This window comes from Salvelinus namaycush, unplaced genomic scaffold (genome assembly GCF_016432855.1).
Source record: "Salvelinus namaycush isolate Seneca unplaced genomic scaffold, SaNama_1.0 Scaffold10, whole genome shotgun sequence".
NCBI lineage: Eukaryota > Metazoa > Chordata > Actinopteri > Salmoniformes > Salmonidae > Salvelinus > Salvelinus namaycush.
This window is the reverse complement of record NW_024057675.1, coordinates 624392-644763: the sequence shown is the minus strand read 5'-3', so window position 1 is coordinate 644763 and position 20372 is coordinate 624392. Positions and strand designations below refer to the sequence as shown.

The following is a 20372-nucleotide window of genomic DNA, read 5'->3' as shown; positions in this document are numbered from 1 at the left end:
AAAGTCCCCAGGGGACTAAACCGATATGACGGCTTGGTAGACAAAGGAAAGGGGTGGGGACAGATAAAGACTGGGAAAAACAAAGTGGACCCATGTACATACAGTTGATAACCACGCCCATGGAAATGCTAACCCTTTTTGCACATGAACAGCCGCTCATTCGAAAAAATAAATTGCAATTTACATATTTACAAGTGTATAGCTTTGTTGTCACTCTCTGTGATCGCCGGTCCGTCTGCTGGATAGTCGACAGAAAGTCTCTGGTTTGTCCACCAGAGATCAAAGTCTTTTGTAGTTGTAGCTTGTTATAATGGATATGTCAGGCGTACCAATGGTTGTTCGATAGTGAAATGTTCTCCAGAATGGATCTTTCAGAGTACCATTCATCGTTCGATCAGTCACGTTTACCAGACTAAAGTACTCAAACAGCTGCAGAGTTTTGTAGAGATTTTCTTCTTAACCATTTGTAACGTAGGGACGTCCTCTGGTCTGTATTTAAATTGCCAACCATGTCACTACCGCTCCATGCTCTATGGTCTCAATGGTTGATTATTCAGGTCACAGCTAAAACCATTTCACACACCGGCAGCAACCCGGGGATGTTTTTGTCGAATGTAAATTTTGTCCGAAGTGGGGTTTATACTGGAGTAGAGAAGGGGCGTTCCATGACGCCAATGTAAATGTCTGTGCTCACGGGGGGGCGTGGCCACTGCCTGATCAAAAGTTACTATGAAAAACAATTCTCATTTAGACCACTAAAATCAAATTATCATTTCAAAAGTATTCTTATGCTTAATCATTTATTTTTTACAACATTCAGATGCAAAACCCATAGTTGAGAAGTGTATACAAACAAACATACAGTAATGTGGGTTTCCTGTCTTTCATGAGGTCACCAAATGAAACAAATTCGACATTCCTTGATTTCCCACCGACCATTCGAATCGTCATAAAACTGTGGAGAGAGAGAGCGAGAGGGGGGGTTATGATCCCCCCCCAAGGGCACGTCATGACACCATGACGTCATGACAGCATGATTTCCTTTGTTTGATCAAAATGATCCAGAAGAATAAGACCCAACGTTGCCATGATAACCCCGATAGCAGGGCATCACTGCCTGGTATGGCAAGTGCTCGGCCTCCGACCGCAAGGCACTACATAGAGTAGTGCGTATGGCCCAGTATATCACTGGGGCGCAGCTTCCTGCCATCCAGGACCTCTATACCAGGCGGTGTCAGAGGAAGGCCCAAAAATTGTCAAAGACTCCAGGCACCCTAGTCATAGACTGTTCTCTCTGCTAGCTAACTTAACTACCTAGCCAGCTTAACTAGCTAGCTTAACTACCTAGCCAGCTAGCTAGTTTAATTACCTAGCCAACTACCTAGCTAAACTGCCTGTGTTTATGTGAAATCTCTCTTTTCACACTGGGAGCAGATGTAAGGCAACTCCCCAGTGTGTGGTCCATGGTCTTTCAGGTTCCCTAACTAGGTAAATATCTTTCCACACTGGGAGCAGTGGAAAAGCTATTTTCCTGTGTGTGTCATCTCATGTGTTTTCAGTCTCCTTAACCTGGTAAAACCCTTTCCACAATGAGAGCATTGAAATTGATTTTCTCCTGTGTGTATTCTTGTGTGCTCTTTCAGATGTGATGACTGAATAAATCTCTTTCCACACTGGGAACATTGGAAAGGCCTCTCTACAGAGTGTGTTCTCTCATGTTTTTTCAGGTCCCCTGGTGAGAAGAATGTATTTTCACACTGGGAGCATTGATATGGTTTCTCTTCAGTGTGTGTTCTTTCATGCACTTTTAGATACCCTGATCGTCCGAAACCTTTCCCACAATGAGAGCATTGATAAGGCTTCTCCTCCCCTGTATGTATTCTCTCATGCTTTTTCAGGCCCCTTAACGTAACAAACCCCTTTCCACACTGGGAGCAGGTGTGAGGCTTTTCTTCTGTGTGTGTCCACTGATGTGTTTTTAAAGTCCATAACTGAGTAAAACTCTTTCCACACAGGGAGCAGTGGAAAGGCTTCTCTCCTTTGTGTATTCTCTTATGTTTGATCAGGCCCCCTAACTGAGTAAAACTCTTTCCACACAAGGAGCAGTGGAAAGGCTTCTCTCCTGTATGTGTCCTCTCATGAGTTTTCAGGTTCCCTATCCAGGTAAAATTCTTTCCACAATGGGAACACTGGAATGGCTTTTCTCCAGAGTGTATTCTTTCATGTTCTTTCTGGCTCCCTAACTGGGCAAAACTCTTTCCACAATAGGAGCAGAGGAAGGGCTTTTCTCCTGTGTGCATTCTTTTATGCATTTTCAGGTGCCATGTTTGGGTAAAACTCTTTCCACAATCGGAGCAGTCGTGAGGCTTCTCTCCTGTGTGCCTTCTCTCATGCATGTTCAAGTGCCATAAACGGGTAAAACTCTTTCCACACTGAGAGCAGTGGAAAGGCTTTTCTCCTGTGTGTGTCCTTTCATGTCTTTTCAGGCTATATAACCTGGTAAAACTCTGTCCACAATGGGAGCAGTGGAAGGGCTTTTCTCCTGTGTGTGTCTTCTCATGTCTTTTCACGTGTAATAACCGGGTAAAACTCATTCCACACTGGGAGCAGTGGTGTCGTCTCGCTGATGTCTCTGGCTCTGGTTCCTCTGAGTCTGGTCTTTCTCCTGCCAAAGACAAACCCAGAGTGTTTATTTAAATAGAGACCTCAATTAAACCTCCATATAATACAACTGTCTTGCTATGAAGTTTAATCTAAATCATATCCCTCAATAACCTGGGGCCAGTAAAAAAAATATGATTTAAAAAAAACAAAATTATGTCGAGTTCCAACTCGAATCTCGCCGTCATGGAATGTCATGTTTTTAGGCTGAGCAGAGCTCTATAATAATAGATAATGTCATGGTTACAGGCTGAGCAGAGCTCTATAATAATAGAGGACTACAGTATTTAAATCAATGTCATAGGCTGCATTTGATCCATTGATAATAATGTTTTGTTGGTGGCCCCACTCTTTGATGGTAAACATCTTACATTGTGGCTTTAAAGGGATATTGTGAGATTCTGGCAACTAGCGTTAGTGCAATGACTGGAAGTCATATCCTGGTTAGAATTGGCTACTGAAACTACCTCTAACTTCCTTCACATCACCCGCTGAGACATATAAATGGTATCCACGAGTTCATCTGACTCTGGGGAAAGTAGATAAAAATGGATCCCTTTAACAATTCCTATACTGGACAAAAAATATGAATAGGAACACTTGTTTTTTATGAAGCTGAACATGACAGAATGCAACGTTTTTGTAAAATCATATATTTATTATTATACTTCTCAAAAGGCAACGAATTGGTGGTATGGCCCAGTAGGCAATGTAAACCAACCATAGCCCTCCATTTACTTGTATCATTAAACATCTTGCAAATCACCAGCAGAAGGTGAACTTTTTGAATCCATTTTCACATTCATTCTGTTGGTAAAGCTTACAAATTGAATCATAACTGTAAAAGTAGCAGAGATCCCACTCTGTAACCTTGATATGCCCGTACAGTATATTATGTTCAACAATATATATTTTTTAAATGTGCTAAATCAAACCTGTTATATTTTCAGTGTGTATTTCTATTTTTCAATATTCATAAATAACACTACACATATTCTAGTAAAGCTTCATATTACCATTGCTTTTCTTTGTATAACCTACAGATTAAACATTATGGAGTCTTAAAGGAGGCCTAGGTAAGGCCAAAATCTCACAAATATTGTAACTTCAAGTAATTATTTCTCAATTATGCTTTAAGATACAAATTCCAAATATATGTCAACAATGCTTCCTCCAAAGAACTCTTCTATGGATTAAATGTTGTGAAAAATACAGAGTAGTTCAGGTCTCAAAAAAGCCACTCTGGAAATTAAATGTAATGTACCAGAAGAGTATATTCTTTAAAAACAATATGTCTATTATTTAACAAAATCAAAAAGGGTACTTCTGAGCCTACTAAAATGTTGAATAAATGAACGTGAAAAAATTCATTGCATTTCTGAATCTAGACATACTACATATTTTAGGGCCCATTATAAGGAGAATAATGACACCAAGATGTTGTCTGTATCATGTCTGGTTTACAGATCCCAGGTCTGACAGTATAATGACAAGATGTTGTCTGTATCATGTCTGGTTTACAGATCCCAGGTCTGACAGTATAATGACAACAAGATGTTGTCTGTATCATGTCTGGTTTACAGATCCCAGGTCTGACAGTATAATGACACCAAGATGTTGTCTGTATCATGTCTGGTTTACAGATCCCAGGTCTGACAGTATAATGACAATAAGATGTTGTCTGTATCATGTCTGGTTTACAGATCCCAGGTCTGACAGTATAATGACACCAAGATGTTGTCTGTATCATGTCTGGTTTACAGATCCCAGGTCTGACAGTATAATGACAATAAGATGTTGTCTGTATCATGTCTGGTTTACAGATCCAAGGTCTGACAGTATAATGACACCAACATGTTGTCTGTATCATGTCTGGTTTACAGATCCCAGGTCTGACAGTATAATGACAATAAGATGTTGTCTGTATCATGTCTGGTTTACAGATCCCAGGTCTGACAGTATAATGACACCAAGATGTTGTCTGTATCATGTCTGGTTTACAGATCCCAGGTCTGACAGTATAATGACACCAACATGTTGTCTGTATCATGTCTGGTTTACAGATCCCAGGTCTGACAGTATAATGACATCAAGATGTTGTCTGTATCATGTCTGGTTTACAGATCCCAGGTCTGACAGTATAATGACACCAAGATGTTGTCTGTATCATGTCTGGTTTACAGATCCCAGGTCTGACAGTATAATGACACCAACATGTTGTCTGTATCATGTCTGGTTTACAGATCCCAGGTCTGACAGTATAATGACACCAAGATGTTGTCTGTATCATGTCTGGTTTACAGATCCCAGGTCTGACAGTATAATGACACCAAGATGTTGTCTGTATCATGTCTGGTTTACAGATCCCAGGTCTGACAGTATAATGACAACAACATGTTGTCTGTATCATGTCTGGTTTACAGATCCCAGGTCTGACAGTATAATGACAATAAGATGTTGTCTGTATCATGTCTGGTTTACAGATCCCAGGTCTGACAGTATAATGACACCAACATGTTGTCTGTATCATGTCTGGTTTACAGATCCCAGGTCTGACAGTATAATGACAACATGTTGTCTGTATCATGTCTGGTTTACAGATCCCAGGTCTGACAGTATAATGACACCAAGATGTTGTCTGTATCATGTCTGGTTTACAGATCCCAGGTCTGACAGTATAATGACAACATGTTGTCTGTATCATGTCTGGTTTACAGATCCCAGGTCTGACAGTATAATGACACCAACATGTTGTCTGTATCATGTCTGATTTACAGATCCCAGGTCTGACAGTATAATGACACCAACATGTTGTCTGTATCATGTCTGGTTTACGGATCATAGGGTCTCACAGGAGGGGTTGGGGTTAATTTGGAATTTCTGAATATTAATTCAATTCAACCCATGAATTGAAATTTGAATTGGCTACACCCCACAATAAGCAGAATTTGAATTGAACGAAGTAGAATGTCATTCAAACCAATTCAAAGAAATTCAGACATGAAACATTTTGCCACTTTTTACTACAAGGAACACAGACATCCTTTCAAATATTAGCTGGGTTAGAACTCAAAACATGTCCAACAGGGTTTTGTTTGTATTTTTGCTATGAGATGTTAAGTTGCCCCCTGTTATAGGCTTTGGGGTTTTGTTATACATTATACTACTTTGGGGTTTTGTTTGTATTTTTGCTGAGATGTTAGGTTGCCCCCTGTTATAGGCTTGGCTCGACTTCATTTTTCGAGGTTGATTCTGTTTGATTGATTGGAATCCCTCCTTGTTGGTCAGGATGTGTTGCACCTGTTGTCTCGCTAGTCAGTCGTTAGATTCACCTGTTGTCTCGCTAGTCAGTCGTTAGATTCACCTGTTGTCTCGCTAGTCAGTCGTTAGATTCACCTGTTGTCTCGCTAGTCAGTGTTAGATTCACCTGTTGTCTCGCTAGTCAGTGTTAGATTCACCTGTTGTCTCGCTAGTCAGTGTTAGATTCACCTGTTGTCTCGCTAGTCAGTGTTAGATTCACCTGTTGTCTCGCTAGTCAGTCGTTAGATTCACCTGTTGTCTCGCTAGTCAGTCGTTAGATTCACCTGTTGTCTCGCTAGTCAGTGTTAGATTCACCTGTTGTCTCGCTAGTCAGTGTTAGATTCACCTGTTGTCTCGCTAGTCAGTGTTAGATTCACCTGTTGTCTCGCTAGTCAGTGTTAGATTCACCTGTTGTCTCGCTAGTCAGTGTTAGATTCACCTGTTGTCTCGCTAGTCAGTGTTAGATTCACCTGTTGTCTCGCTAGTCAGTCGTTAGATTCACCTGTGCTGACACAGCTGATATTTAAGAGCGGCTGGCCCAGCGCTCCAGTTGGCGTGAGAGATGTTGGAAGTGCTTTACCGCGGTTGAGCTCCTCCTCTTTGAGTGTGATCAAAACAAAGCCTTTCCCCTTGTGTTCACCCCTGTGGTTTGATCCACTAGTGTTTACCTCCATATTATACGTTGTGTTCTCCCCTGTGGTTTGATCCACTAGTGTTTACCTCCATATTATAAGTTGTGTTCTCCCCTGTGGTTTACTCCACTAGTATTTACCTCCATATTATAAGTTGTGTTCTCCCCTGTGGTTTGATCCACTAGTATTTACCTCCATATTATAAGTTGTGTTCTCCCCTGTGGTTTACTCCACTAGTATTTACCTCCATATTATAAGTTGTGTTCTCCCCTGTGGTTTACTCCACTAGTATTTACCTCCATATTATAAGTTGTGTTCTCCCCTGTGGTTTACTCCACTAGTGTTTACCTCCATATAATACGTTGTGTTCTCCCCTGTGGTTTGCTCCACTAGTGTTTACCTCCATATTATACGTTGGTGTTGGTTTTTAGTTTGGTTTGCCTTTTCTGGGACAAATTTAGTGGGCACTTATGGTGGGTGTCTATTAGGACCCTGATTCTTGTTGCTTTTTCAACTTCCAGCTGACACTCCCATGAGTGTCTTTGAGAACCCCTCCTAAAAGCCCACCTGTTTCCTACTGGTTGTCCAGGGCTGATTAGTTCCCCCTTTCTGTTGAGTGGTGATATTTTTTTCCCTCTCCTTCGAAGAAGATTGTAGTCTAATCGAGTGGGGCGCGGGACTTTAAAGGAACTCAGTCCGGCTTTAAAATGTACTCTTGAAAGTTGTAATAGTAAAATACACAAAGTGCAATATAGAAATTGGGTCCTGCACCATCAGTTCCTCTTGTCATGTCAGTCATTACTTACCTTAGAAAGCTATTTATAATTAGTCAGAAATGTCCAGATCAACTAGCCCATGTCAGCTAACATATTTTTATATCGTTTTTTTTTGCCCCATATATTATTGTAATTTTCTAATCATTTGAATGCACATTAGACATGGCAAAATGTATAGAATTGCAAGAAAATGTTACTTAAAACAGCTACATTTTCTTTGCACCCCATGACAACATGTGTAGTTTGAAACCTGCAAAATTCTCTACACCAAACGAGAGGGGTGTGAACAGTTTGTGTCAAGAACATTGCTTGTGCCCATAGAAAGACATGGTGTGTGTGCGCAGGGAGGGGGCGCGGGATGTCCCCCCCCAGTGAAAAAGTTTGGGAACCCCTGGTCTAATCCACACACACCGTTGTTCTTACTTGATGACATTGAATCTGAATCTCCCTCTTCTCCTTCTCTCACAGTTCCACTCAGCCCTGGAGTTTTCCTGCAGTTCACCAGCCGCACAGACACCCTCTTCAGACCCCACATTAAGGCACTACCGGGAGAGGCACAACCTGGGGACTCGGGGAGAGGGGAGGGGAGAGATGGGTCCTGAAAACCACAAAAATAAAGACAATCAATTTAGGGTGGGAAAAACTCTCCTACCTGACAAGGAATTTAAAATTCTCAAATTTAAAATTCTCTCATTCTCTGGACCTCCTGCTATAAATGCACTGGAGGAGAATCCTTGAATCCTCTCATTCTCTGGACCTCCTGCTATAAATGCATTGGAGAAGAATCCTTGAATCCACTCATTCTCTGGACCTCCTGCTATAAATGCACTGGAAAAGAATCCTTGAATCCTCTCAGTCTCTGGACCTCCTGCTATAAATGCATTGGAGGAGAATCATTGAATCCTCTCATTCTCTGGACCTCCTGCTGTAAATGCATTGGAGGAGAAAGTCCAAGAGGAGGAACCTCTATTTACCAAGTACATTTACATACAGTGAGCTCCAACAGTATTGGGACAGTGACACATGCTGTTGTTTTTTTGTCTTTGTAGTCCAGCACTTCGGATTTGAAATTATACAATGACTATGAGGTTAAAGTGCAGACTGTCATGTCTAATTTGAGGGTATTTTCATCCATATTGGGTGAATCGTTTAGAAATTACACAACTTTTTGTACAATGTCCCCCTGATTTTAGGGGACCAAAAGTATTGGGACAAGTTCACTTTTATGTGTATTAAAGTAGTAAAAATGGTCGTATTTTGTCCCATATTCATAGCACACAATGATTACATCAAGCGTATGACTCTACAAACGTGTTGGATGCATTTTCTGTTTTGTTTTGGTAGTGTTTCAGATACTTTTGTGCCAAATATAATGGTAAATAGTGTATTGTATCATTTTGGAGTCACTTCTATTGTAAATAAGAATATAATATGTTTCTAAACACTTCTACATTAATGTGGATGCCACCATGATTACGGATAATCCTGAATGAATGGTGAATAATGACGAGTGAGAAAGTTACAGAAGCTACAAAAATATCAACCAAAAGGCACATAGTTAGTCTTCATGAATTTATACTATAAGCCTATATCCTATACTCACACCACCCTCCCTCTGCGCTGGCTTGTACTTCTCTGGAGCCGACTCCGCCTCCAGTCTGTTGCTAGGAAACCAATCGTTGTCCTTCATGTCCCGTTCTCCGTTGCAGTGAATGGCGTCGACATCACCACCACCAAGCTGTCTGGGACTCATGGGTGCCACGCTAGATTCTTCCTGTATTTGTCTGATGTCCTCTTTCAATGTAGAGCTCTGGGAGGGCCAGAAAAGAGCATATTGCCTTGTTTTGGGCTCTGTAGAGGGAAGAGTTTGACTATCGGTAAAAAACAGAGGGTGTAGCTTGCTCTCGACCGTCATATGATTTCAGACATATCACTCACTCATCATCCTAGGATCTTCTGTCGGAGAGCAATTGACGAGCGAACTCTGAATACAAACTACACTCAAATTGAGGTCACCAGAATGCCTATTTAAAACCACATATTGGTTCAACAACTGCATAGTTTGTGCCCCTGTTTTTAAGACAGTACTCACTTGTGTTAATCGGATCTTCAGTCTCCTCCTCTTTCACTCCAAACGGTTGCTCCTCTTCTTCCAATGTGATAGCATCCTCTTCCTTTTTCATTCTGAAAGGTTCTACCTCCTCTTTCACTGTGACAGCCTCGATCCCCTCTTCCTTTTTCACAACAAACGGTATTTCCTCTTCTTTCACTTGAACATCCTGTTCTTCTTTCAGCGTGATAGCCTCCATTTTATATTTTTTCATTCTGAATGCTTCTTCCTCTCCTTTCACTGTAATATCATCATATTCCTCTTTTACGACAACGTTCAGCCTAAGAGCTTCTTTCTCCATCCAGCAGACCTCTTCCATAGCAGGGGGGGAGTAACTTTGTGAGTTCGTGGTCGGGGATGTTAGCTAGCTAGCATTATCGACTACCCTGGTGCTAGGCTCCGTAGCAAATTTAGCAAGCGAATTAAGTTTAAATCAACTAGTACATACGTTAACAGAGCTGTGTTTAAAACACTGGGATTCGTGTAGTTACACAATTATTCAGAACTTCAATGTTTCGAATTCATGTTGGCTAGCATGCTACCGAGGTGGTTGAATCAGTAGCTCTGTTGTTGTTGAAGAAACATCCGGTGCCGTCCACAGGCTTATACGTCACGCAAGAAGCGCCACCTAAAATACTCACATCGCCATCTGTTGACTGGAGTGCGTAACACAGTTTAGAATAAATATTCACTGCATTATTTATTCTGGCAAACAATGTCTGAATGACATAACAAATAATTCCAAATAAGCAAATATGTTTCCTCTTTTGTTACAGCCAATACATTCCTCTAAGTCCTGGATATGAATATGTGCATACTGAATACATACTGAATATATACTGAATATATACTGAATACATATTGAATATATTCTGAATACATACTGAATATATACTGAATATATACTGAATAAATATATACTGAATAAAGTGTACCGTGAAATGCTTACTTACAAGCCCTTAACCAATAGTGCAGTTCAAGAAGATTTAAGAAAATATTTACCAAATAAACTAAAGTAAAAAATTATAAAATAGTAACACAATAAAATAACAGTAACGAGGCTATATACAGGGGGTCAATGTGCGAGGGTACAGGTTAGTTGAGGTAATTTGTACATGTAGGTAGGGGTGAAGTGAGTATGCATAGATAATCAACAGTGAGTAGCAGCAGTGTACAAAACAAATGGAGGGGGTCAATGTAAATAGTCCGGTGGCCATTTGAGTAATTGTTCAGCAGTCTTATGGCTTGGGGGTAGAAGCTGTTAAGGAGCCTTTTGAGCCTAGACTTGGCACTCCGGTACCACTTGCCATGTGGTGGCAGGAAGCTCAGCCTCAGTGATGTACTGGGCCATACGCACTACCCTCTGTATTTCATTTTTTATTTAACTAAGCAAGTCAGTTAAGAGCAAATTCTTATTTACAATGACGGCCTACCGGGGAACAGTAGGTTAACGGCCTACCGGGGAACAGTGGGTTAACTGCCTTGTTCAGGGGCAGAACAGCAGATTTTTACCTTGTCAGCTCGGGGATTCGATCTAACAAGCTTTCGTTTACTGGCCCAACGCTCTAACCACTAGGCTACCTACCGCCTGCGATTGAGATTGTGTCATCTGTGGATCTGTTGGGGCGATATGAGAATTGGAGTGGGTTTAGGGTATCCAGGAGGATGCTGCTGATGTGAGCCATGACCAGCCTTTCAAAGCACTTCATGGTTACCGACGTGAGTGCTACGGGTGCTGAGTAGTTGCCATACTGCTCCACTACAGCCCCGTCAATGTTAATGCAGGCCTGTTTGGCCCACCTTTTCCTGTAGTCCACAATTAACTCCTTTGTCTTGCTCACATTGAGGGAGAGGTTGGTGTCCATCATTGCCGGTGATCAGGCCTACCACTGTTGTTTCGTCAGCAAACTTAATGATGGTGTTGGAGTCGTATTTGGCCACTCAGTCATGCATGAACAGGGAGTACAGGAGGGGACTAAGTACACACCGCTGAGGGGCCCCAGTGTTGAGGATCAGCGTGGCAGACGTGTTGTCGCCTACCCTCACCACCTGGGGGCAGCCCGTCAGGAAGTCCAGGATACAGTTGCAGAGGGAGGTGTTTAGTCCCAGGGTCCTTAGCTTTGTGATGAGCTTCATGGGCACTATGGTGTTGAACACTGAGTTGTAGTCAATGAACAGCATTCTCAATAGGTGTTTCTTTAGTCCAGGTGGGAAAGGGCAGTGTGGAGTGCGATTGAGATTGCGTCATCTGTGGATCTGTTGGGGCGATATGCGAATTGGAGTGGGTTTAGGGTATCCAGGAGGATGCTGTTGATGTGAGCCATGACTAGCCTTTCAAAGCACTTCATGGTTACCGACGTGAGTGCTACGGGGCGGTAATAATTTAGGCTGGTTACCTTCGCTTCCTTGGGCACAGAGACTATGAATATATACTGTTAGAATAGGAATTGAATAGGAATTGTTTTCTCTCTGTTATTTGTTCACATCTAGATGTGAACATACTGGGTCCATACTTGTGAACATTAGACAAATGGTAATTCTCCATCTCAAAATCTGCATCAGCCAATTAAAATCCTCAACGTAGTTACACATGATGTTGCTGTTCTGAAGCTGTTCCAGAAGCTGTTTTTGGTCATAGGTAATGATGGCGGAGACATTATGTACAAAACAAGTAAAGATCAGCGTAAAAAACCCACAAAAAAGTAGCAGAATTAGTCAGGAGACCGTAAAATGGCCTCTATCCACTGCAGCACCACCTTTTCATAAAAACCTGAAAAGATGTCTGGAAAGATTTAGAATGGGCCCTCAGATCCTCCAAAAGTTGTACAGCTGCTCCATTAAGAGCATCTTGACTGGCTGCATCATCACTTGGTATGGCAACTGCTTGGCATCCGACCGCAAGACAATACAGAGGGTGGTGAGGACTGCCCAGTACATCATGTTCCCTGCCATCCAGGACCTCTATACCAGGTCGTGTCAGAGGAAGGCCCGGGAAATTGTCAAAGACCCCACCCACCCAAGCCATAGACTGTTCACTCTCCTACCGCACAGCAAGCGGTTCTGCTACTCTGTTTATTATCTATCCTGCCTAGTCAATTTTACCCCCACCTACATATACATATTACCTCAATTACCTCGTACCCCTGCACATTGGTACTGGTACTAACTGTATATAGCCTCATTACTACCTGGTACCCTTGCACATTGACTCAATACTGGTACTCCTTGTATATAGCCTCATTACTACCTGGTACCCCTGCACATTGACTCAGTAGTCCTTGTATATAGCCTCATTACTACCTGGTGCCCCTGCACGTTGACTCAGTACTGGTACTCCTTGTATATAGCCTCATTACTACCTGGTGCCCCTGCACATTGACTCAGTACTGGTACTCCTTGTATATAGCCTCATTACTACCTGGTACCCCTGCACATTGACTCAGTACTGGTACTCCTTGTATATAGCCTCATTACTACCTGGTACCCCTGCACATTGACTCAGTACTGGTACTCCTTGTATATAGCCTCATTACTACCTATAGGCTCATTACTGTTATTTTTTGTGTTATTATTTTCTATTTGCAAATGTTCTTACTTTTTAACTCTGCATTGTTGGGAAAGGGCTCGTCAGTAACCATTTCATGGTAAAGACCTGTTGTATTCGGTGCATGTGTCAGATACAATTTGATTTGATGTTTACATAGTTGGACGTGATCGAACACTTTTTCATGAAAGCATCCTGGGGCACAAGTTAAGGTCAGTGACATCATGAACTCGACCAAGTACCAGGATCATTTAGCCAAAAACCTGGTTGCCATCTGCCAGTAAGCTGAAACTTAGCCACAAGTATACTGAACAAAAATATAAACGCATCACGCAACAATTTCAAAGATCTCACTGAGTTACAGTTCATATAAGGAAATCAGTCAATTTAAATAAATAAATAAAGCCCTAGTCTATGGATTTCGCATGACTGGGAAACAGATAACTTTTAAAAAATGAGCCTCACAATGGGCCTCAGGATCTCGTCACGGTATCTCTGTGGGTGCAGCAATGGCTGGGCCTGGGAGGGCATAGGCCCACCCACTTGGCAGCCAGGCCCACCCACTGGGGAGCCAGGCCCAGCCATTCAGAAGGAGTTTTTCCCCACAAAAGGGCTTTATTACAGACAGAAATACTCCTCAGCACCCCCCACCCTCAGACGATCCCACAGGTGAAGAAGCCGGATGTGGAGTACCTGGGCTGGCGTGGTTACACGTAGTCTGCAGTTGTGAGGCCGGTTGGACGTACTGCCGAATGCTGTAAAACAACGTTGGAGGCAGCTTATAGTAGAGAAATTAACATTCAATTCTGGCAACAACTCTGGTGGGCATTCCTGCAGTCAGTGTGCCATTTTCACGCTACCTGTGTTGTGTGACAAAACTGCAGATTTTAAAGTGTCCTTTTATTGTACCCAGCACTTGGTGCACCTGCGTAATGATCATGCTGTTTAATAATCAGCTTCTTGAAATGCTACACCTGTCAGGTGGATGGATTATCTTGGCAAAGGAGAAATGCTCACTAACAGGGATATAAACAAATTTGTGCACACAATTTGAGAGAAATAAGATTTTTGTGCATATGGAACATTTCTGGGATTTATTATTTCAGCTCATGAAACATGGGACCAACACTTTACATGTTGCATTTATATTTTGATTCAGTGTAAACATTTTTCAATGGCAATCTCAGTCTCTGGACAGGAACCTCATTGAAAACCTGTGGTTTGAATTGAAGAAGGCAGTCCTTAAGCTCAGACTGAAGCATATCAAGGATCTGGAAAGATTCTGTATGGAGGAATGGTCTAAGATCCCTCCCAGTGTGTTCTAGAACTCATTAAACATCTGGTAGGATTCTGTATGGAGGAATGGTCTAAGATCCCTCCCAGTGTGTTCTAAAACTCATAAAACATCTGGTAGGATTCTGTATGGAGGAATGGTCTAAGATCCCTCCCAGTGTGTTCTAGAACTCATAAAACATCTGGTAGGATTCTGTATGGAGGAATGGTTTAAGATCCCTCCCAGTGTGTTCTAGAACTCATTAAACATCTGGTAGGATTCTGTATGGAGGAATGGTCTAAGATCCCTCCCAGTGTGTGTCAGGTTTTGGCCAGGACTGTTCAGGTTTTGGTCACTAGATGTCCCCATTGCACCTTTTTTGAACCTTTTGTTTTTTCCTTGCTCTAATTATTGTTTGCACCTGTGTGTCGTTCCCTTGTTGGTATTTAAACCCTGTGTGTTCCTCAGTTTTTTGCTCAGTGTTTGTATGTTAGCACCCAGCCCCAGCCATGCTGTTAACTTTTTCTCTTGTTGGATTTTCCAGAGGTTCTCTGGTTTTGTTCTTGTGTATTTTGGATTAGTCTTTTGAGGTTTGTTTTTTCCCTTGCTGTTCTTACCACTTTGTGGATTTTCTTTGTATTTTGGAAGATATCTATTTTTGTCTCTTGGCTTTTCTTTTGACGTTGTGGATTTATATTTTTGCCGGAAGATCTTTCCTTTGATTAAACCACCGTCTCTAGTACTGCTGTGTCTGCCTCATCTTCTGGGTTCTGCCGATTATTAGTGACTGTTTCTCACACCGGGTCCTGACAGTGTGTTCTAGAACTCATTAAACATCTGGTAGGATTCTGTATGGAGGAATGGTCTAAGATCCCTCCCAGTGTGTTCTAGAACTCATAAAACATCTGGTAGGATTCTGTATGGAGGAATGGTCTAAGATCCCTCCCAGTGTGTTCTAGAACTCATTAAACATCTGGTAGGATTCTGTATGGAGGAATGGTCTAAGATCCCTCCCAGTGTGTTCTAGAACTCATTAAACATCTGGTAGGATTCTGTATGGAGGAATGGTCTAAGATCCCTCCCAGTGTGTTCTAGAACTCATAAAACATCTGGTAGGATTCTGTATGGAGGAATGGTCTAAGATCCCTCCCAGTGTGTTCTAGAACTCATTAAACATCTGGTAGGATTCTGTATGGAGGAATGGTCTAAGATCCCTCCCAGTGTGTTCTAGAACTCATTAAACATCTGGTAGGATTCTGTATGGAGGAATGGTCTAAGATCCCTCCCAGTGTGTTCTAGAACTCATTAAACATCTGGTAGGATTCTGTATGGAGGAATGGTCTAAGATCCCTCCCAGTGTGTTCTAGAACTCATTAAACATCTGGTAGGATTCTGTATGGAGGAATGGTCTTAGAACCAATGTGAACTCAAGTCATAAAACCTTTCAGAAAAAACGCTCTGTGCTGTTATCCTCGCAAGTGGAGGGTGCTGGATTATTGAAAACAAGGGGTACCAATAATTACTTAATTACTTGTTAAACAACTTGTTGTGCATGTCATCAGAAGGGGCCACCATCGCAATGTAAAACAATGGCCCAAATGCAAACAATGGAGCAAATAGCTTGATTATCTGTAGAGGAATGACACAGGAAGATAAACAAAGAAATAACATGCACACACAAACACAGATTGGCTAAAGTTTGAAACATATAATTTAATCACAGGTTGTTTCTATGGAAACTGACATACTCTATATTCAAACTGACATGTGACATTTCTGTAAAAAAACAAAAAAAACAATAAAAACCACTTTGTACAATTCGATTTCAGGTGACATGAACCAAAACACATTCCCAATCAAATACAAAGTGCATATAAAAAGTCTACACCCCCTTCTACTTTCCCCACAGTTTGTTGTCAGGGCCTCAGAGTTTCATGCATTTAAATAAGGACTCTGAGATAGGTCTCTACCAACTTTAAACGTGTAGATTTGGCAATATAGTTCCTTGGGCTAGTGTTGATGGACAGCAATCTTCAAGTCATGCCACACATTGTTTATTGTATTTAGGTCGGTGCTCTGACTGGGCCACTCAAGGACATTTACCTTTTTATTCCTGAGCCACTCCACTGTATCTTTGACTGTGTGCTTCGGCTAGTTGTCATGCTGAAAGATGAACATCCCGTTTTCAGCTTTCTTGCAGAGGTCAGCAGGTTTTGCTCAATGACTTTTCTGTACATTTCTGCTCCCTTCTATCCCCATAACATGATGCTGCCACCACCATGCTTCACAGTAGGGATGGTGTTCTTTCGGTGATATTGCCGTGTTGTGTTTGCGCCAAATGTAAAATATTGCAATTAGGACAAAAAGTTTAATTTGGCAACAGTTTATTTTTTTTGCCTACTTCAAAACGGGATTCAAGGTGGGCTTTCTTGAGTAATGGCTTCCTTTTTGCCACCCTACCATACATGCCAGATTTGTGGAGTGCTTTGGATATTGTTGTCACATGCACACTTTGACCAGTCTTGGCCATAGAAGCCTGTAGCTCTTTCAAAGTTTCCATTGGCATCCTGGCATCCTCTCTGATCAGTCTCCTACTTACTCAGTCTTTTCCAAAGCTCCTTGGTACTCATTGTTGAGTATTTGCTTTGCAATTCACTACCCAGGAGAGGGATCCTAGAGGAACTGCTGAATTTATCCTGAAATCATGTGAATCACGACAGTTTAACACAAGGTGATCGATTACACCTGAGCTAATTTACGATCGCTATTACAAGGTGGACACAGATCCGACCAAGCTACTTCAACTTAAATGTTTTTATTGATTTTCCCCCAAAAAATATAAAATATATTTTTCCCTTGGAAGTTGCGGGGTAGGATGTGTAGATCAATGGAGAAAAAAAGTATTTGAATACATTTGAATTCCAAATCAAAACAAATCCAACTTTATTTGTCACATGCGCCGAATACAACAGGTGTAGTAGACCTTACAGTGAAATGCTTACTTAAGAGCCCCTAACCGACAGTGCAGTTTCAAAAAATACGGATAAGAATAATAGATAAAAGTAACATGTAATTAAAGAGAATTCCAGGCTATAAGGCAACAAAAGGTGAATCATTTGAAAGGCGTTGCAGACTCTCTATAGGTACGATACGTATAAGACAATGGACTCTGTGTTTTCTGTTGGACTAACGGGGCTACATTCATTCTATATGCTATTTTCTCCATTGTTTATATTTGTGTTGGTGGCTCACTGACATTTGTGTCTTACAGAGTGTGACTTTAAGGGAAAACTATGTTCACATCTTACAGAGTATGACTTTAAGGGAAAACTATGTTCACATCTTACAGAGTGTGACTTTAAGGGAAAACTATGTTCACATCTTACAGAGTATGACTTTAAGGGAAAACTATGTTCACATCTTACAGAGTGTGACTTTAAGGGAAAACTATGTTCACATCTTACAGAGTGTGACTTTAAGGGAATACTATGTTCAGAGATTATGGGGGGGCAACTCCATATGCCCCTTTAAAGCCACACTCTATTAGATACAAATGTCAGAGTGAGCCACCAAAGCAAATATCAACAATGGAGAAAATAGCATATATCACTTGATTATGTGTAGTGCTGGAGGAATGACACACACAGATATAAACACACCAAGAAAGAAAACACAGCCAGAGTTTGAAAATGATCATTTAAATCACAGAGCATCTACATTCAAACATACAAACTCTACTTTCAAACTGACATACTCCATATTCAGTTCATGTGTTTAAATAAAAAACTTAAAAATGTATTTTGGAATGCGCTTTATACAATTTTATTTCATGTGGAATAAACAAAAGCACAATTTCTCAGTCAAAAATATGAGACAAGTGTGGGAGCAGTATGTGTGTTCTCTCATGAACTTTAAGTCCATTTGATGTGTTATATTCCTTTCCACACTGTGAGCAGTGGTAAGGCTTCTCCCCTGTGTGTGTTACCTCATGGTCTTTCAGGTGCCCTAACTGGGTAAATATCTTCCCACACTGGGAGCATTCATAACGTTTCTCTCCACTGTGGATTCTTTCATGCTTTTTCAGTTGCTGAAACAAGGTAAATTTAATTCCACAGTGGGAGCAGTGAAATGTCTTCTCCCGTGTATGTCTTTTCTCATGCCTTTTCAAGTACTGTAAATTCCTAAAACTCTTTTCACAATGTGAACAGCAGAAAATCTTTTCTACGGAATGTGTTTGCTCATGGTTTTTCAGGGACCCTGATGTGGAAAAACTCTTTCCACACTGGGAGCAGGGGTAAGGCTTCTCTCCTGTATGTGTCCTCTCATGTGATTTCAGGTCCCATAACCGGGGGAAACTCTTTTCACACTGGGAGCATTGGTGGGGCTTCTCTCCTGTATGTTTTCTTACATGATCTTTCAGGGTCCCTAAAGAGGTAAATCTATTTCCACATTGAGTGCAGTGGTAAGGCTTCTCTCCTGTGTGTATTCTTTCGTGTGATTTCAGGCTTCCTAACCTAGAAAAACTCTTTCCACACTGGGAGCAGTGGTGTCGTCTTGCTGGTTTAGACGTCTCTGGGTCTGGTTCCCCTGAAGGACTCTTCCCGCTGTCAGAATGAAAGTCTAGTCTCTCTCCTGCCAAAGACAGACAGTATTTAGTAAACAGGGAGACCTGGGCCCATATTCACAGAGCGTCTCATAGTAGGAATGCTGATCTGTCCATACAATCTCATTCATTATTATATAAAAGTCAATACTGATGCTAGTTCAGCACGCTTTGTGGATACGAGCCCTGAATAAAACATCCACATTATCAAACTGTCTTCTCTGAGGTTTAATCCAGACTAAATCCCTCAATAACCTGAGGTAATAAAAAACAACAACATTTAATCCAGAATAATCAAATGAGCAATATATGATCCTGTATGGTCTTAATTCTGTCCACTGAAAAGGCAAGATTTCAACCAAATGTCATGAAATCAGATATGAGTTGGTTGTAATTAAAGGATATATGATGCGGTATCATAGATATTTTAAATCAGATCAGTCTGTCTTACCTTATAGCTAAAATATGAAGGACCTAATAACACCATAGATATTTTAAATCAGATCAGTCTGTCTTACCTCATAGCTAAAATATGAAGGACCTAATAACACCATAGATATTTTAAATCAGATCAGTCTGTCTTACCTCATAGCTAAAATATGAAGGACCTAATAACACCATAGATATTTTAAATCAGATCAGTCTGTCTTACCTCATAGCTAAAATATGAAGGACCTAATAACACCATAGATATTTTAAATCAGATCAGTCTGTCTTACCTTATAGCTAAAATATGAAGGAGCTAACAACACCATAGATATTTTAAATCAGATCAGTCTGTCTTACCTTATAGCTAAAATATGATGGACCTAACAACACCATAGATATTTTAAAAACAAACGACGCAGAATTTCAATCCTGTTTGTAAGATTTCAAATAGGATCAAAATCAAATATTTTGTCTTGATCAATGACCAAGATATGTCTGTCTCATGGTAGAGTGGGGTATGACTGGCAGAAAGGGTCAACTTTGATCTGATTCTAGACATATCACTCTCATCGTCCTATGACCTTCATTGAAGAGGTATTGATGAGCGAACTCCAAATATCAAACCGATATCTAATGCAGGGGGTCTCCAGCAGGTCATAGGTCGACAAACAATAACGAAAGTAAATGCAGTTTTTCATGTGTTCCACCGCAAACAGTCATAAACAAATCTCACAAGTACCTACAAAGCATTGCATGGGCTTGCTCCTACCTATCTTTCCGAGTTGGTCCTGCCGTACATACCTACACGTACGCTACAGTCACAAGACGCAGGCCTCCTTACTGTCCCTAGAATTTCTAAGCAAACAGCTGGAGGCAGGGCTTTCTCCTATAGAGCTCCATTTTTATGGAATGGTCTGCCTACCCATGTGAGAGACGCAGACTCGGTCTCAACTTTTAAGTCTTTATTGAAGACTCATCTCTTCAGTAGGTCCTATGATTGAGTGTAGTCTGGCCCAGGAGTGTGAAGGTGAACGGAAAGGCACT

General features: G+C 41.2%; 3 protein-coding genes across 3 annotated transcripts; all 3 read right to left on the bottom strand.

The window, feature by feature from the left end:
- Positions 1–1199: 1199 nt before the first annotated feature.
- LOC120035243 (zinc finger protein 135-like) lies at positions 1200–6635 on the bottom strand. Its single transcript, XM_038982032.1, has 2 exons — positions 6464–6635; positions 1200–2665 (listed from the first exon to the last, which is right to left on the bottom strand). Exons 1-2 carry the CDS (start codon positions 6633–6635, stop codon positions 1524–1526), a joined length of 1314 nt encoding a protein of 437 aa, XP_038837960.1. The 3' UTR covers positions 1200–1523.
- Positions 6636–7631: 996 nt separating this feature from the next.
- On the bottom strand, positions 7632–10033 carry LOC120035242. The gene is made up of 3 exons (XM_038982031.1): positions 9462–10033; positions 8973–9220; positions 7632–7967 (listed from the first exon to the last, which is right to left on the bottom strand). The coding sequence occupies exons 1-3, from the start codon at positions 9796–9798 to the stop codon at positions 7632–7634; spliced, it is 921 nt and encodes a 306-aa protein (XP_038837959.1). The 5' UTR covers positions 9799–10033.
- A 7543-nt stretch (positions 10034–17576) lies between these two features.
- Positions 17577–19422, bottom strand: LOC120035241 (zinc finger protein 79-like). The gene is made up of 2 exons (XM_038982030.1): positions 19418–19422; positions 17577–18903 (listed from the first exon to the last, which is right to left on the bottom strand). The coding sequence occupies exons 1-2, from the start codon at positions 19420–19422 to the stop codon at positions 18153–18155; spliced, it is 756 nt and encodes a 251-aa protein (XP_038837958.1). The 3' UTR covers positions 17577–18152.
- Between the last annotated feature and the right edge of the window lie 950 nt (positions 19423–20372).

Bases quoted from the DNA above. Each gene is read 5' to 3' on its own strand.
- LOC120035242 (XM_038982031.1), bottom strand. From the start codon at position 9,798: ATGGAAGAGGTCTGCTGGATGGAGAAAGAAGCTCTTAGGCTGAACGTT. The intron at 9,221-9,461 runs GTGAGTACTGTC...TTCCCTCTACAG, and splicing joins TGAAGATCCGATTAACACAA to AGCCCAAAACAAGGCAATAT. The intron at 7,968-8,972 runs GTGAGTATAGGA...TGTGGTTTTCAG, and splicing joins CAGCGCAGAGGGAGGGTGGT to GACCCATCTCTCCCCTCCCC.
- LOC120035243 (XM_038982032.1), bottom strand. From the start codon at position 6,635: ATGGAGGTAAACACTAGTGGATCAAACCACAGGGGTGAACACAAGGGG. The intron at 2,666-6,463 runs GTGAATCTAACG...TGTCTTTGGCAG, and splicing joins TATCAGCTGTGTCAGCACAG to GAGAAAGACCAGACTCAGAG.